Source organism: Zonotrichia albicollis, chromosome 8, assembly GCF_047830755.1.
Source record: "Zonotrichia albicollis isolate bZonAlb1 chromosome 8, bZonAlb1.hap1, whole genome shotgun sequence".
Classification (NCBI taxonomy): Eukaryota; Metazoa; Chordata; class Aves; order Passeriformes; family Passerellidae; genus Zonotrichia; species Zonotrichia albicollis.
Genome location: NC_133826.1, coordinates 13,606,025 through 13,625,127, shown reverse-complemented (window position 1 = coordinate 13,625,127; position 19,103 = coordinate 13,606,025). Strand labels below are relative to the sequence as shown.

At 39.0% G+C, this 19,103-nt stretch overlaps 1 protein-coding gene across 27 annotated transcripts in view; it reads right to left on the bottom strand.

The window, feature by feature from the left end:
• ADGRL2 (adhesion G protein-coupled receptor L2) overlaps window positions 1-19,103 on the bottom strand; it is a 157,330-nt gene that overhangs the window by 64,624 nt on the left and 73,603 nt on the right. For all 27 annotated transcript variants that reach the window (XM_074546008.1, XM_074546005.1, XM_074546004.1 and 24 more), the window contains exon 3: window positions 6,885-7,098. In XM_074546008.1, coding sequence (XP_074402109.1) covers window positions 6,885-7,098 — 214 coding nt within the window. The remainder of the gene's footprint in view (window positions 1-6,884; window positions 7,099-19,103) is intronic.

Genomic DNA, 19,103 nt, shown 5'->3' with positions numbered 1-19,103 from the left:
TTTGTGTATGTATATGTACAGTTAGTTACATTTATTTTCGCCCCATGAATAGCAAGGAAAGACTGATGAGTGTGTGTATATGATCCTGGCAGATAAAAGATATGCTGACTTAAGAAGAATTTGATTGTGGTTTTGCCAATAATAAAGGAAGAAAACTACTTCAATATAAGATATGAAAACACTAAATAGAATATCAAGCCACACCCTAGTAAAATAATGAATCCCATATTTTCTGAAGCAAACTAAATCTAAATTTTAAATGTAATTAGTTGGTATGAATGATCCTTTTGTTGTTTCCTTTGTAGCCTGTCCAATGTCGTGACTACAGCCACGCGCCCCTGTGTTATGTGTTTGCACGTGTGTAGTAAAATCTCTTCTGCAGGAAATTAAAATAGAACACGCTGCAAAATGATGATCAAGTACCACTGACAGCTATTTCCCCTCACCTGACTGCTAAGAACCTTGTAATATGAGGATTTCTATTTCATTTACTAAGTAATGCCATGATAGAACAACCCCATTAAGAAATCCCCCTAGTTTTAATGAATAAAACTAGACCTACTACTTTCATATTAAGAATTAATGATACTGAAAATACACAATGCCAGAAAAGGTTCTTCTCAGTCATGGGTATTACTGTTTCCTGCTGTAATAACACCACTGACTGCAGTGTGTTTCAGGAACCTTCTAGGCTCTGTGATTATGCCTTGCTCATGAAAACACACTACACGTATTTCTGCTTTTTTCTTCGTATTTGAGTCATAACTAAGTCTTGTGACTAACAGATAGAAAGCAAAACAAAAATCAATCTGGCTGCAGCTTGGTATTGTGAAAAGCTGAATTTCACAATAAAGAGCACTTTAAGCTTCTGCTACATCAAAATAGTCACAGGGTTGACTGTTGTACTAAGATCTATTTCAGATTAACAGAATTCTTAGTTTTAAAAGGGTGCTTAAGAAAAAACGTCTAATATTGATGATGCTGTATGGTAAATGTTTTGTGAAGCAGTTGTAAGCAAGCTGGATCAGAAAGCACTGGCATGCCAGAGCAAAAGGTCCTTGTTTGCGAGATCAGCATCAGTACAACAGAACTTCCGATGTGAACGTACCCGATGCACAACAGCCTGTGTACCCTGTCATCAGCACTGGGATTTCTCTGACAAAAAGGAAAAAGACATGCAGAAAGCAGAAAAAGGCAAGATGTACCTCTTATTCAAAAACAATTTTCACCTGATAGTATCTTTAGCAAAGAGAGGCAACCTTCGGCTGCAGAAGGAAAAGCAAGGGAAAAAGCAAGGATAGCAGCAGGGGTCAGCAGAGCCCTTGCCTAGCCTGGCAGACCCCCGAAGGGCAGTGTGCCACTGCCTCAGTTACAGGCAGCTCCAAATGGCAAAGGATGAAATCCAGCCCATGAAAAAGGCTGTAAGTCATACCACCAAGAAATGCCGATCTGAAGTGTGCTGCAGCTTAAACACTGAATCAACCCTGGGTCCTGGCTGAAGGAGCTGTTTTTGAAGGAGGCTCTGAAATGCCTCTTCTCTGTAAATCTCGCACAGGCTGGAATTCAGGTCTGCAGTGACCCACAACACGCTCAGCATTCTATCAGCAAAGCACCCTGTGCCGAGTTTCCTTTTGATTACACCTTTTTGCTACAATGAATGAGATTCATCGGTTATAGATTTCACCCAAGCCTGGAGTCCAGTGGAAGATTTGCTTTATCCACTCACATTACAGAACAGACCAAACTTGTTTTCATTTGAAAGGACACTAATACGGTGTGACAGTGATTTCTCTGCAGACCTGACAAGCAGGAACAGGAAAGAGGGCTTGAGAGATGAGTCTCCTTTGAAATAGAGCTCATTTTGTTTTCTTTCACAAATGTCTCACTCCTTTATATATAGGAGTTTTCAAAATGACCTATTTCTTGGACGTGTGAATAGATGGAAAAGAATGAACACCTCCAGTCTTCCAATCTCCCATGGGATATTAGGAAATCCTGGGAGAAGGAATGGATGTGCTGCTGCCCTCAGCCTTGCCTTGGTCACTCAGCAGGGCAGGGGCATGTTGTTCATGTTGTGAAAACCCTCTGCTGAAGTGCAGCTGTCTGCCGAGGGATGATGGACAGAACAGGTTAAGAGCATTGCCATGGGAGAAAAGTTCATGGTAACAAAAACCCTGGCGTGAACTCCTCACTGGTGTCATGATGGACACGGTAATTGAAGGTCCATGTGTTGCCTGTGCTATAGATAGGACAGGATAGATGCAACAGAAAAAAACAAACACTGCTGAAGATTTATTCCCCTTTCAATCCTTTTACTTTTCTGCAGCAATGTTTTAAAAGGGAAGAGTATCTAAAAAAATTACAGTTGCCTAAGTTCATCTATTACACCCGACATATTTTTATGTTTAAGCTTACCTATGGAAAATGAGGTTTGCCTTGTTTGTGCATATTTAGAAAACAAAATTATACTGATTAAATATGCTTAGCAAAAATGTAAAGTACACAAAAGCCACAGTTATAGTATAAATTGTAGCTGAAAATAGAATTTAAAGGCTATTTCAGTGCAGAGCTGATGTAACCGCCTTTCCGTTGCAGATCAAAAATTAATTCAAAATAAACTGAATATTGCGACGTGAGACTACTTTTTTAAAGTAAGATGTTTACATGGTTTGCAAAAGAAGTCTAAACATTTTGAATTTTCTTCTTTTCAGTATTTACAACAATACTCTTGTATCAGATCAGAGAACATGCAGTTATTATTTAAAAGTTCAAGGTATTTTAGCCTGTATAACAAGGGAAAAACTGTTTTCCTTCTGAACTTTATATTAATTTGGCTGTAAAAAGTAAATGTTTGAATTTTTCATCTATGTGAATGATTCCATAGATTCCGAGTGAATAGGCCTAATTTTCTTTAAATACAAAATACTAATTTTCTACTAGACCCAACAATAGTAATAACTATAATTGCTTAAAAAATAAGGTGTACAGATTGGAACAGACCTGCCATTTTTTAAATATGGGGTTTATCAAGATTTAATATCAAATTATTATCTGCCACACCATCCAAGTACATATTTAAATACACAGTCAATTAAAAAAAAACCTAATTTCACTGTCCTGGAATCACACAGATCATTATCCAATTGGGAAAACAAATAAGTCTGACCTTCTCCTAAACAAAAAATTTAGGAATAGGAAAAATTATTCCTACTAAACAACTCCCAATTGTAATTCAAAAAGAATAATCCCATCATGCAAGAATCCATCTTAACATTTTATTATTTCACTATAATATTATATACCTAAGCGACCTTTGATTTGAATTATATTTTAAGTACATTTCTAGAAATATCTATAAAATATCTGTTATTCTTTTACCTATGGTCCAGACCATAGTAGACACTGGAGACAGAAAATGTTCACAAACACCCAGGTGGTTTGAACAGAACTCACAAAATCCACCTGCAATCTGCTTGCCACAGAAATGGATAATATAAGGTCATAAGTAAATTTTATGCTGTTAATTTTCAAATCTCTGCCGCGCCTATAAAAAGCAGCATTAGCCTTATCAACTTCAAAGTTTCATGACAGTTTCTGCTACAGCCACACAAATGCACTTTATGAGCAAGCAACTAGAGCAATTTCCTCAGGCTGCTTTGCATCTTCTGCTTCCCTGTTCATTTAATTTCTTCTTAAATGAAAAGGAAACAGAGGAGATTTGTCCCTGCTAAAGGACAGCAGAGCACAGAGGAGTTGGACTATTTTAAGAACTAAAACGTGCCTGAAACATGGGTCCTCTGCCACTCACTTATGCTACTTGCTCACCAAATATTCCAGAAATTAGCTTATTTCTGTGCTGAATGCAGCATGTGGTAGAATCTCTCAAACTTGATGGTATGCAAACGCTGGGGTTAATTATCAGAAAAGTGTGAAAGAGGAGAAGGATTTTCTAAAGGTCTAGTCTCTTTCTTCAAAGCTTTAATTTCAACCATGCCAGTCTGAAGTTTACACAGAATCTAAATACATCTGAAAGACTTTATTCTGGAATAATTGGGATGTAATTTCAATCAGGGACTAAAAATTTAATAACTATTTTACAGAGGTAAAAGCAAAGCAATGAAGTCATTAGTGTTCTAGTCAGGCTTCCTAGGAATGCATTAAGTTAAAAATCTTTTGAGAACTGCTGAAAAGAAAGAATAGGGTGAGGTAGAAAAGATTAAGTAGCAGCTCATTCTGCGAAAGAGGAGCTGATGCATCAGTGGACACTGGCAAGGTCTGTGTGCTGCTATCTCAAATTCTCTGGAAGGGGAGCAGAGCACGTGATTACATGGCTTTGTGTTAAACTGGAAACCTCATCTTATTTTTCAGTCTTCAGATTTCACAGTATTGATCTCATTAAGCCAGTGTTTTCACCTTGTAATTGCAGAAAATGTAGTTGCTCTGCAAAAGCTGTGCATTAATGTTGCATATGAATAATGAGCACTTAATAATTGCTGCAGAACTACATTTAACTGTACATCTAAACTGAATTGAGTGGTCAAATGCAGTCGTAGCACAGTTGACCAAAGTGATAAAAACAGGTCCTTAAAAGTAAACACTGCAAGATTTTAAGTAGAAATATAGAAACTATTGCTGCTTATTTTTAAAGGTAAAGAAGATTTCACTGTCATCAAAAGTTCTAACCAATTAAATAAAAAGGAAAACCAATGAACCTGATAGTCCTTCAGGTTAATTTTTCTATGCAATTGTTGCCATCAAAATACAGCTGATGTGTTACTTTTATATATCAGATCAAGGATATGTGCTGAGTATCAAACAACAACTTGCCTCAGACAACAAAAACTTACAATCACCGATGCAGTTATAAATAAATGAAATACAAGAACTTTTAATATTTCATAAGAAATTTGCAACACTCTTCTATGCTTGCGATATAGCACAAATTGAGCAATTTTGGAAAAATTAAGCAAGACAAGAGACATCTTTTCTACTTAATGACAGGATCTAAGAAAGAAAACTATGAAAGCAATTGCTACTCCTAATTGCTATAAATGTCAGACAAAAATAGAAAGCAAAGTGTCAACTGATCTTTGCCATTTGTTCAGACAATAAAAAAAAGAACAAAAACGAAAAACTCTTTGAGCATAATCTGAACCAATGTCCTCCATGTGATCACAATTTTATTTTAATGTTGAACAAAGCATAAGAGTAGAAGACGGGGGAAGTTCAAAAATACACTTTGCTATCATAGTTTTACAGCTGATTAACTGAAAGGGAAAGATTGAAATTTCAGCTTTTCAGTAACAGCCTGATGTCACTTCAAGGAAGACTGTGCCTCTATATTTGTCTCTGACTACCCTAATCTGTGTATTTGCAGTGAACATAAGGAAGACTTTGATCAAAACACAACATGCATTTTACACAACAAGGAAGTCTACAGAGCAGCACTACATTTACAAAAGCAATTGAAGGTGGTTTCAAAGGGAGTTGACAGATTAGAGGATGATGACACTGCTGCTGCAGTCTCGATGGAAATCTGGCTTGATCTAATTAACAACTACGAACTTGAACCACAAGAAGATAATTCAAACATGATTTAAAGAAGTTATATTACCTTTTTAACAGTGTAGCAATGGAGCCTTTCCCTTACTGATCACAAAACAAGCCACAGGTTCAACACAGAACAAGAAATAAAAGACCTGATATCCTCAATTTACCTCCAGCTTTTGAAATTGAAGTCTGAGATCCAGCCCAAATATTTGACTACAGAAATAAAAAATATCTGCATATTCATATAGAAATTATAAATAATGTTAAGAGTCCCAATCATAACAACTTAAGTAAATCAGTAAATCAAAATGGAAGGCTATTTTCAAGAGATGTCTATGGGAATAAGCGTTACCACGTTCAAACAGAACAGAGGAAATGGAGCACAGAAGGCAGTACAACTTGCATATTTCATTTGACACATCTGTGTACAGGCACCAGAAACCTTCCAGGATATTCCCATCCCCTTTTTGTTCAGATTCCTCACCCTAGGAAAAAGGCACTGGGAGGAAAACTTCCAACCAATCCTGGACTCATTCAGGCTTTTAGTTTAAGCCAATAGCAATGCCATTGACTTATTTGTGCTGACATTTCCGCAACTGTCAGTAGTAGGTGGCTGCTGCCCATACACAGCCTTTAGCACAGGACTTTCTGTGAATCTGAGCTCTCATGCACCTTTTGTAATAAAAATACTTTTATTGGCAGTTGGGGACATGATTTAGAGGTGGAATTGGCAGAACAAGGCTAATGGTTGGATTCAATAAACTTAAAAGTCTTTTTCAACCCAAATGGCTTTATGATTCTTGGTTGGTTCTTCTGTCTTCTCTGAATGTCAAGTGCTGTCACTAGCTTGTGCTTATACGCACCTGTATGCTCGCACACACGTGTATAATGACATATAATCATCCTGGCATGCAATCATTCTGACATTTTCCATTGGAGGGAACTACTATTAGGAACTATGGCAGGGATTTACTGCATTTACTGAAAAATACAGCAGCCATTTGGAAAAATTCTCAGGGCTATCTGACCCTCTGAAAGACAAAGAGATATGGAATCTCCAAATAACTGAATTGTTTCATTCTCCTTGAAGTTATCTTTCTGCTTTTTAATGTTTGTTTACAGAATTTAAAAACCCCCAAACCTCTAATTGCAACCGGTAGCTTCCATTTCCTTTAAATATTATTAGATAGAAACAATACTACCTGAACAGCAAAGTGGCAATCACAACCCAACATTTCTTACAGCATATTCCTCTCTCTGCATTAACACAGACATTTTTCCTCATTAGTCTACAGACCATGTTAGTATACATACCACGATATGTATATTTTTACCTTTGTGTCATGATTTTGTAGGCATCTGGAAGGAAGCATTCTGTGTTCTCCATCTGGAAGGGGTCAGCATCACAGATCTTGTCGTCTGTCCGTCCGTAGTTGGCGCTTTCGATCATGATGACATCGCTGCCGGGACACCGCAGGTCGATGGAGTAGCCTTCGCAGGAGAGCTCCCTCCTCACCAAACCAAACGGGAGCGCTGCTCGGCTGAAACCTTGGCAAAAACACAAGGACAAAATAGGGCTGAGCCTAATGGACACAATGAATTGGACCATTCTTTTCCTGCCACCTAAGCACCAACTCTTGTGTGCTAAAGGAAGTGCAACTTCACACAGTCTGACCTGGTACCATGTTAAGTGAGGCGTCTTTCATGGAACTGTCACATCCCTACACCATGGCTGCTGTGTCCTTAATCTGGGAAAAGAAATTCCTTTTCACTGCTTCTAATCCTGGGCAGGGCAGACAGTGGTGCCTGTCTGCATGGCTACACTGCACGTTCCAGTTTCCACCTCTTTTCTCTCTGCTTCTGTCTCCAGTCCTTGGGCACAGTCAGACAGGCTGTGTCTGGAAGCAGGAAGCAGCAGAGCAGGCAGGATTTGCAAAGTGATTTTAAAAAAGAAAAAAATACAACCACAAAAATGCCCAAAGCTGTAGCTCCAACTTCATTAGTCTTTTTTACTTTGTGTCTCCCTTTCTTCAGGAAGAGCTGGTTACTTTTGCTCAGCTATTTTGTGACCTCAGCATGGACATGATCCAAATATACATGCTGACACTTCACCTAGTTGAACTCCAGTGCTCCTTACTGTGTCTTTTACATAAACTTAGCTACATAGAGATAAGACTTTGAAACAAATACAGAAATTAGCACTACCAAAAATCACAGATGTGTACTGTATTAAACCTCCCCATCTCTCACAAAAATAATACATTAAATTTTAATTTTTAACGTGTTTTATTTCTGCTTCATAGAATTCCTAAAAATAAGTAACTTCTCCAATGAAGCAGTATAAAATACTTTAGAAACAGAACAAGGTTCAGCTATTCATCCAGATGCTTAGTCTTTTATAGACATTTTTTAATACAAAAGAATATATTACATCAGAATAAAACTATCTGCATACTACAGTTTCTTGTATACAGTTCCTGATGGATTATTATTAAACATTATTTCTGTTTCTTACAAAATTATGTGACTTTTGAAAAACAAGCTGGGCAATATGGCAGTGTTGGAAATCTATTTCTTTAAAATAGTAAATCCCAAATTTTAAGGAGAACTTCCTATTTTTTAAAAATGCCTTCATAATACAATAACACAAGGCCATTAATATTTCTGTGCAGGCTCTTGGAGACCAGTTGTGACAGCAAAGAGAAATAGCTGCTAAGTATGGAAAGTTGGAGCTCTGTGGTTTTTTGAAAGTGAAGAAAATAAACTTTTCTTTAAAAGTATAACGCACTGAAAGAAGCAAGGAAGAAAGTACCTAAAAAAAATCAAGAACAACTTGAGATAACCCCTTGATAGTAAATTTTCCCATGAACCAGAGGCTATCACTTTTTCCATTGAATTCTGTGCATTAAAACTCCTACTATATGCAGATGATTATCTGTTAAGACAGCAAAGGTTTTCTATAATGATCACACAAGTATAAGGATGTGGCTCCCTGGCATGAACTTGCCCAGCCCCATGGAGAAGAGTTGGCCAGGGGCCAGTGGCTCTTTATATTTTGTGGAACCATATCCTACAGGAAACCAGTACTGTTACTGGGCCTGTAGGCTTCAGTATTTGTTAATAAGGGAAGGAGTCTGCTGTGGAAAGCATCAAGTTCCACCTCAGATTCACTCCTGGCCCTCAGTGTGGCTGCACATACCATGAGCAGTAACAAACCCCATGATTTCAGGCTTGCTGAGGTGTCATGGGCTCAGAGCTGGACAGAGCTAAAACACAAATACATCACATTAATGCCCTGCATGTTCCTCCCATGCAGCAAATTAATACAATGAAGACAGAAGTCACTCACAGCTCAGGGAAGGGTAAATGCAGATTACCCACCACACCTGAATACAGCAACTCCTTTCATGAATTGCCATCACAACAGCCATGGTGGGACCAAATATAATGCTGCTAGCCACTGCCATTCTTACATCCTACTACTCCTGTCAAATCCAATGCCATCCCCAGAAGCCCATCCCTCCAGCTGGCAGCAGTGGTGCCTGTATCTCCTGCACTCAGCTGGGATTCCACGGCCTGCAGCACCGCCATGGCCTGGCTGGGGGAGTCCACCCCTCTCACACTTTTTGAATTTCCATCAGCAAGAAGGGGAACAGCACCTACAGCTGTGTCCCAAGAGGTGTTTGCAGCAGGGCAGGAGGGAAGGGGCATGGGGTACAGCTGTTGAGGTGTCAGTGGCTTCATGTGCAGCAGCAGCTCAGGATACTTGTGGGGCCAGGGCTGACAAAGCCACACACAGCTCCCTGGGACCAGCACTGACCCCTGCTGCGGATCCTGCAGCACAAGCTCCGCTTCTGCTAGGAAATACTCTGCATTCAAACACAAGACTTCTGCAGTTATGCTACAGAGAAATCAGCAGCCTGCAAATCTTACTTCATCACCTATGGCAACTGCTATAATGACTATGAATGTGTTTTATCCTGCAGTTTTTCCCCCTGCAGCCATCCACAAGAAGTTCTGTATCAGGACAAACATTAAAAATATTAGAGCAAGGTTAGATCACTTTGCAGGCAACAGAGGACACACCTGAGATTGCAATGTAGGTGTTACATTGCAAAAGCAGCAAGAAATAAAGCAAAACAATGCAGTATGTGTTAGGGGGGAATGCTGCTGTAAGAAATCTCTGTGGTGTAGAAAGATTTTTAACTAAATAAAATAAATAAATTCAAAGTCCACTAGCAGAGCTGCTATGATCTTTATGCTGAAGGTTTATTTGTGTTTTTTTCCTATCACCAAAGAAAAAATAAGTATATCAACAAGCAAAGTGTAATTCAATCCATCTTGCAATCCTGACAATCGAAAAAAGAACTTGTGGGAGGCCCTGTAAGCGAAAAATCAATATTGCAGCTTTGTGCCGTGCAAATGTGAATACTACCAAATAGCAGTGCTTAGGGTAAAATGAACTGTTTTGCTCCATTTTCTCCTCTCTGAACAAATGATTTTGAAACGACAGCTTTTTTTTTTGGAACTATAAAACATCAAGCAATAACTCCCTGTGCTTTAGGCAAGTGATTGGAATAAATACCTCTTGGCAACAGGTGCAATGACTTAGGACTGAAATTCATTTACATTCAGGAGATAATTCCCGATAAACAGATGCACTGCCACGGGATGGAAGTGTGAACAACCGGCATCTGAATGCTTCAGCATCATTCCGGAGTTTTTTAGACCTAAGTATGTGGCTCTGTCAATAATTACTGTTGTCACCAGCAACTTTGTATCTCCAATGCAATTCTGCGGGAGGATTCCCAACACTGTATTTTCTTAGCCGAGCTGTATTAAACCTGCTGCTTGCCTTACCGAACCTCGAGCAAACCTACTTTGTTTGGCTGTCCTCCGGCAGCCGAAATCAACATTCCTCCTCTCCCTGCTAATTGCTTCGAGGCAAACTGTGCCCTGGATGCCACCGCTCCTGCTGTCTGCCGCCCAAAATGCTCGCCATCGCAAAGGCTTTTGGTGCCTGGGCTGGGACTTCCAGCACAACCTAAACATTAACTCAAATAAGCGTCTATTACCCAATGCAACATATGCTGTCTCTGATTCACTCATGCTTGAGTATATTAATCAGTGTTGTACGCCAATTTTTAATTTATTTTTTCTTTCTAATGGAAGAAGATTAACACCTAATGAGGAAAAAAACCCCATTGTTTCTGTCCTGCTGACCGTTTTGATTATAGAAAAGCTTCCTGGCAAACATATGTTTCCTGCACATTTTATCTGCTCACAACTTAGTTGAGTGTAGGCTCTTTATTGAAAGGAGCAAATAAACTGCTTTTGTGAAATCAAATTTCTAAGAAAAAAAGGTAGAGGGGATGTTTAGTGGCAATCTGCATTCTTTAATTCTTTATTGATCAATCCATATAAGAAAGACAAACTGAAAGGAAAAATCACAATCAGAATTTCTCCTCTGGTATTTTAATCTATAAAATGAAAAGTACAAGTCCTGTACAAGAATCCTACTTCAGAATCATGTTTCGGAAATGTGGTAAATTCAAATCTGGCTAAAAATTTTTGATTTAAATTTGCAAAGCCTTATTTACCATTTCACTGTCTTGGTTCCTTCAGAAAAATGATTTCTCTTTACAAAGATAACCTAAATTTGTCAAAGCGCAAAGAAAAGTTAATAATTCACAGCACCTTGCCCACTAGCATACCATGTTTTTGAGCTGTCAATAATAAGACAGTGTGCTAAGTTTGGTAGATAAAAGCAAAAAGGCACCACCACATTTGAATGTTCATTGAATACACAGGGAAAACAGTGGAATGTAAACAGGCTAACATCAGTACTCGATATCAGAAGCAAGGAACCTTTGATTAAAACTTAAAGCACAGAGAAAGTCAACATGGAAGTATAAAATTATTTCAAAGAATGAAGATACTGGAAGAACTGAGAATCCAAAACAAATCTCTGCAGAAATAGCTATATATATCTCTGTGAGCAAGGAAATATTGCTTCTTGTGTTATTTGGCTGTAACAGAAAGGTCTTTTGAAAAGAGCACATCTTTTCAAACAGAATGTTTACAGTTGTCTCTTTCACAATCTCTTTTATTTTACCATATCATGCAACATGATGATTTAAGTTCTACACGAGATGAAGTGATGTGTCCTGGGCAGCATTTCAATAATATATGTTTAACAAATGCAAAGCCCAATGAAAACTGTGCCGAGAATCCTCTCGCTCTCCACTGAAGTGCACACACGCACACACGGGAGGGTGCGCGAAGACAGCTGAACACACTCTGCCATCTGAAAATCATGCAAATGCTCAACATGGGCGCCTCAAAGCTTTTGTAATTCCTCAGACAAGTCTCAGCATCCTGCAGTTTCTAAAGAATCCCATGAACTCTGTCAAGGGAGACTTTTCTCCCAGTCTCCCAGCACTGTATATATTTCACACAGACAAGCATGTTATTTTGTTAAACAGCTTTTAAATTATCCAACCCTGGTCAACAGAACGCTACCAACTACTACAAAAAGACAGAGGCAATTTAAATGACAACTGTGCTTTCTCATTCTGTCTTTGAAGGAAAAGGTCATTCTGGCAAGCATGTCTATTAAAAGATTACATTGGCACAGTAAGAGCGTCTGACAGTGCACAGGGGTCTGGAGTTCACAACTCTCAGCTCCTCTTTCAGGGAAACCCAGCAGCCGGGCACAGCCAGCCTGTGCTGCAGCCCAGCACACAAAACCCCACTGTTCAGTCGGGGTCAAATTAGGCAGGAAGTGATCATTTCAAAAATATCCTCCTACAGCTGGATTCTCTACCATTTTATGTATATACTCCTTCTTGTCAATTAAGATGCTGAATGGAGCAGACATTGAGAGAAAAGGGAATTTTTAGTAAAGGAAAACTATTTTCTACTAAGAGACACCTCCATCATTTTTTTAAAACTCATTCATAAAAATGGGATTATCTCAAAACAAAGTACGTGAAAGTATCTCATTATTTGAACTTTAACAAAGAGGCACAGAGTCCTAAGGGGCAGACCTGACCATTTAAATTACACTGAAGCCAGGCAACTTCTTCACTGAATAAATGAGCTGTGAGGGGAGATACTCAACACCGGTTTCTAGAATTCTGCTTCTCAGACATTTCATATTTTAATTGCATAACTAAAGTCTGGAGGCCTCTCTCTTACAAAATGGATATATGAATACCCATCAACAAAAGCTTTTAGAAATATTAAGTAACTAGTGAAAGCTTTTTATAGTATTTTTTTACATTTTATTTGAACATGATTTAACCTTTTAAAAAATTAAAATTTTAAAAATCTTTGACAAGTTTGAATGTTTTTCAAGATTCAGTGTGAGCAGCAAAATTAAAAAGGCATGTAATTTTCTGTAATTATATACTTAATATTCAGTATACATAAACATAAAGTACGTATGTCTGCTTAATGAGATTCAGGAGAGAAGCCAGAGTTACACCCCATGACTCACACAAGGATTGGTCCTGCCTTCCAGGTTCACTGAAACTTATTACAATTTTCCTTCTATGTTTTCAGTCTCCATGCAATTCTCAAATACAACCCTGTGAGGCTCTCTTCAGCAAAAAAAAAAAAAAGAGTCAGGGCTTACCTACTTTCTGCACCTTGTTAAATGATTCAGCAAAACCTAAAGTGAGCAGCAGCATCTCAGCCTTTTAATCTAACAGCGTCGATCCTTCCTGTGTACTGCTGGCATAGATCTCATTTAAATTCTCCTAAACAGCTCTCACCCCTCATTCAGAAGGGCAAGAATGTGTCTCTCTGAGCCAGCAGAATTAAAGGGCTTTTTTTGATGGCGTTTTTGTTAGGGTTTGGGTGTGTGTGAGGAGAGTGTGTGCACTTTAATAGCAGCAGAGAGCAGAGGGCAGGGATGAGTGCTACACTGACAGACCCGCAGAGCACAGTCCTTCAGTCACCTGGAACCAGAACAGGCAAATGCAGCCATGCACACATCCCCACATCCGCCCAATACGTCTTGACCCTACTCTGAAGGAATTGCCACTGCTGGAAAAGAGATAGTTTGGTCTTCATGCCCATTTAATCCCTCACCTGCCTGCTGAGGCTGCCATTAGAGTGCTAATTAATGCTAAACTGTGAAAATGGGCTTCTGCACTTTGAATCCAGCCACACTGAAACTGGAGAGAAACCACTAATTCCTTTAATGAAAGTCACCAAACCAGAGCCTGGTTCCTGGCAGCATTTTAGCAGTGCCTACATATGGCAGATGGAAACCATGTGATCTAAACATGAAAGTCTAAATATCTAATGTAAAAATACACGTTCTTCAGTTCTCACTTAGCACCACATTGTATTCTCATATACATGCACCTTTCCCATCCCTTTCAGTGAAGCTGTATGCATGACAGCAAAACTTTGCCCTCTTGATCTAAAATTATCCCAATTTAAAACAGTGTTCATCTGCCGATGATATTTCTTTTCTTTTGCCAGCCAGATGTCTGTTCTCAGGCTGCAAGAATCTCCTTCCTTTTTTCCTTCACATCATACACACTTGATCCTCTGCCAGCTCACAAAAAACACTCTACCCTTTTCTTTCTTGCCATTAAATACATTGCATCTTCAAAATTTCTCTAGGCAAGTAAGTCCCATGGTCTTTGTAAACCCGCCCTGCTGAAGGTTATCTCCAGTTTACCTACTGTGAACTCTCTGAGCACACCACCTGTCAGGAAGGAGAAGCTTCTGAATCAGAAACAACCTCTTAAAAAGGGAGGTAAGACACACAAAGGCTGATGTGTCAGAAATGTTGTTTCAACAGGATTTCCCGTTGAATTATTTCCTCTGCACAGGATACTGGTAGAAGAATAAAAATAAATATGCTTTTATTTTCTATAAAAGTGTATCTTGACAACAATTTATATTTCCAGTTATCAAAATCATTTTTTGATTGGAAACCATGTGTTAGGGAGGGGCAGAGGAAGAGGAAGAAAGGGGAATTTCCATCAGCAGTATTCAGAGTGGCCAGCTGACAAAAGAACTATTTTCTTCCCATCCTTAAGAAACCCAAAGCCTTGTCACCTCAGAGGCTGATAGAAGCCATGCAGAGATGTATCATTTCCTTGGGAATATGTGCATTGGTGAAAGCCAAATCATCCCAGCAGGTGACATGCTGGGGGCTAATAATAACCCTTAGTGTCCTGTGTACATCACCTTCTTAGCAGGCTATACCCTAACCTATGTAAGAAAGTCAAACATTTAATCTCACTAAGATACCTGATAATTCAGGCTCATTTTAAGTAAGATTTAATTCTACAGTTGCCAGAGTTTAAAATGCCAAATACAGCCCTAGTGCTAAAAAAATAATAGATTTAATTATCATACAATTGCTACCACATGGCAATATTTGAGATCACAACTGCAAACTTTAAAATGGGATATTTTCTTGTTTAACAAACAGAATTACTTTTACATTAGAAATGGAATCAAGAAACAATATAAGAGTTCATATACTCTCCTTTGTTTCAGTAAAATGATGGGGTGGAGTCAATTGTGACAGTATAATTTATAGTGGAAAAGTTATGTAGTTAATTTTAATGATGGCAAGCTGCTTAAAGAGTGCTTATGAGCATGCAAATAGCACAGCAACCCCCCTTCTTGTAAGTATAGCTTCAGAAACAGTTCAGAGAACTCAGGGGTAGAAAGTAGAACCCTTGGAAACATAAAGGCAAGGATCCTGCAGATGAAATCAAAATATACAGTCATACCTTTTGAAAACAAGAAGAGCCATGTGATGAATGTACTTTAAGGTAAATGTGCCATCACTTTTAATGTTCCCATAAGTAGATACAAGAGCAGCATGCAATCTTGGAAAATACCTGTCAGAGTAAAAGGCTTTCTTCCTCACCTTACCTTCTATGAAGTATTTGTGGATCTTTAAAACACCATTATGGAGAGGAGAGGGATGTACCACACATGTTTTACAATGTACTTAAGGTTCTGGCACATTCTGTGAATCATGAAATAATTCTACATACATACTTAAGAGAATCCTCTAAATAATAAATTGCATGAAGAAAGGAAAACTATTTCATTTTTTGTAAACAAGGAGGTAATTAAAAAACACCTATGGAATATATGCAGTTCTGACCTGCTCCCTGGGCAGCAGGGAGTAAGAATAGCAACACAGGTATCATTTCCAGAGTAAATAAATGGAACAGGCACCTTTTCCACCTGTCAAACTGCTGTTAATCACCTGTAAAGGAGCTGCATATCCATATGCCTCATTGCAAACATGAAAGACAAGGGAAATAAAGGGACAGGATAATTAAATTCCACTAGGACTCAAATTCAGGGCTTCTGAGTTTGAATTCTGGATTTCAGTCCTGGAATTTGTGTCTTCCTCACCAATTTTCACAATGTGTATGGCAAGAATGCTCTCAGCTTTTAGAGAACCAGCTAATGAAGGTTCAAATGAAATATCAGGATCCCTGAAGTCTCTCAGTACTAAGATAGTAACTAAGCAATTTTCCATCATCGTGTGTAAGAGTTCCATGTTTAATACTATTTATATTAGAAAGTAACAAGAGGCATGAACAAGCACTATAGCACAACACAAAAAGGCAAACTGCATTTCCTGATTACTTCAATTTAGAAGCACACATCTAATAGCTGAAAGACTGTGTTTCTAAAGCTCTGCATTGATCTTAATGCAACCCATAATGAAGGCAAGGGCTAGGAAACCTCTGCACCACACCCAGGAAAGAAATAACTCTTAGGTGCTCAAATATAAACTCAAAACCAGCAAGATAGAAGTGCTGCACCGTTACTACAGATGTGAAAGGTAATTTTCTCAGTAATTAATCTGCACGGTGCTTCACTATCCCAGGTCAGAGTTATCTTTTTAAAAACTCTTTCCCCACATATTTAAAGCAAGTATCTCAGGAGACAGCTATGAAGTAGAGAAGATCTGACTGCTCCACTTTTTTTCCACACCACCTAAACCAAGGCTTTACTACCGAAAGCATGGTGCTCTCCTGCTCCATTACTGAGGTGTACAAACAGGCAGTCCTGGCAGGCAGAGGGGAGGGATGGATCCTGGCAGGGAGAGGGGAGGGATGGATCCTTGCAGGCAGAGGGGAGGGATGGATCCTGGCAGGCAGAGGGCAGGGATGGCTCCAGAGCTCGCTGCAGGGCCAGGGCAGCACTCAGTGCCCAGAGCTGTGCACACCCAGGGCACTCTGCTCTGCACTGCCCACCTCTCAGCCCTGCTGCTGCCTTCTGCAGCGCTGAGTGTTCTTAATCAAGGTAATTTCCATATCGAGCTCAGAGCATGATCAAAGTGGCCATTATGGCAGCGTAATTGAGGAGGGAATTGTTAATCTGCTGGGGATGCCAAGGAGGGAAGGAGAAGGTTAGGGGTGTCCAAAGGCGGCAGGAATGAGCAGGTGTTAGGGTAACTATTCAAATTAGGCATCCTGACACAATCATTTATAACAGGGCTTTAGACTCCCTGGAAGGCACAACAGCTGGATATCCTATCTATTCTACTCAGTAAGCAAATAGCATTTCTTTTGGTCCAAACAGTGACTTTAGTAAGCCTGCAGTACTGTAAAGTGAGCTGCATTTAATTAAAATATTCTCTGCAACTTAAACAATGCCATAGTACTACTGCAGTGCCTTTTCTATTTCTGCCACTGCTGAATTTGACCTCCAAATCTTTGCTGGGATTCAGCAATGTGTGGCCCACTTTAAATATACAATAAAGGCAATGTTTGAGCTCCAAAATCAAAAGGAACCCTACTTTCCACAACGGTTTTCACATACACAAGCCTCTAGAAGACTGAGAGGGTACTTCATGAATTAAATGCAAAATACAGAAATAGTATTATCTCCCACTGAATTGCTGTCATCTCTGAAGGATGTGTTGAGCTCCAACATTATACAACTCTTCATAGTAGCAATTTTGAAATATTTTATCTACTTGAAAATAATAGGGAATTTTAGGTAAGCAGAATCTTAATTATCTCAATTAAGTTCTCATCCTGCATCACTAATATCATTGGGAGCTTTGTCATTAACCTCAGTGAGTGCAGGACAGATTCTTTAGAATTTAACCTGGATACTCAATATTCTTGTTCTAATGAAAAATGCATTAATGAGCTTCATTAGACTACTCAATTTTAAAGAAGCATCTTCCCTCAGCAGCCAGCCTCCCTCAACAGCCTAATGGGGCACTGGTGCATGAGTGAGCCAGAACTTGACACAAAGAGTGTTTAGGTCACTCTAAGTCTTTTTATTGACTCAGTGAGCTTCACGTTCAGCCCACCACGGGAAGAGCAACACCTATTGACTCACTTCAGGAACTCCCTGAGGTGGAGATGCTAAAACGTGTATACACTTTTGAAATTAAAACTGGAGTGGTACGGCTGAAAGACTTTATGCAGTGAAATAAACACTATTAAACCAAGAAGTCCTCCCTATAATTAAAAAATGACACAAGTTTTCTACACAGTCTGCACAGAGGATCCTCAATGCATTTCAAACACTACCTTTTTTCCAGTCATCTACTGGGACACATTATGGGAAAACCAGTGATCTTCTGTGACCTTCATTTTATTTTATTAAATGCAGCAGACTCCTCATGCTGAATACGAAATAAAAAATATGCAACCCAGGAAAGCACTTTGAGAAAAAATGCCCTTTGGAAGACCCAATTTCAATCTTGATGTATAATGATACAAATTTGCCAGTGACATTTGAATAAAAATCTCTATTATTTATATTATTGTGTTCAGACTTCTATTCTGAATTACTAAATTTAGAACGGGCATTGAAGATCACTCTTCAGTCAATGCTTTATAAACATGGGAAATACATATTAGAAATACATCTCAAGTTAGAATAGACGAGCTGTACTCCCCAACTTTAGCCACAATTTAGGAGGTATTTTCCTTTTCAAATAGCTATCCAACTGGTAGTAGAAAAAGCTCCCAAGTATCAAAATATTCTTTGTTTACACAACAGTGGCTGATGTATTGCTAATAAAGCCTTCAAGGAGAAAATAATGTCAATCGACGGAGCAAGGGAAACTGACACTAGCAGATATTTTATCTTTCCCATAGCTCTAAGGACAATTGAAAAGTATCACTTGTTGCAGTCCCTTGAAAAACTGGGTGGGGGAGAAGGTTAGGAGGTCTAGTATTCCTGTTAGTAAGTGCAGATTAACAAGTCACCACCCACCATAACATCCACTGAATTTCAGTTATCTGCTGTCTGAGTAACCTGACCAATATTCCAAATGCTAAACATGGAGCCAAATTTGGAGCTGGTTTAGAGCCACATCAAGGTGGGATAGGTGTAGCTGGTCATAGCAATAATGTGGGGGTATTCAAATTTGGAAGGGAGGGGACTTATGGAAATCCTTCTCTCTAATTAAATCAGAGAATGAGAGTTTGAAGTGGTAAATAATAAATCACAAAGAATCCTCAATCTGGTTGTCAAGGAAACCAGTATGCCTCTGCCATAATTGCTGTGAGCCCAATCTTGCCCTT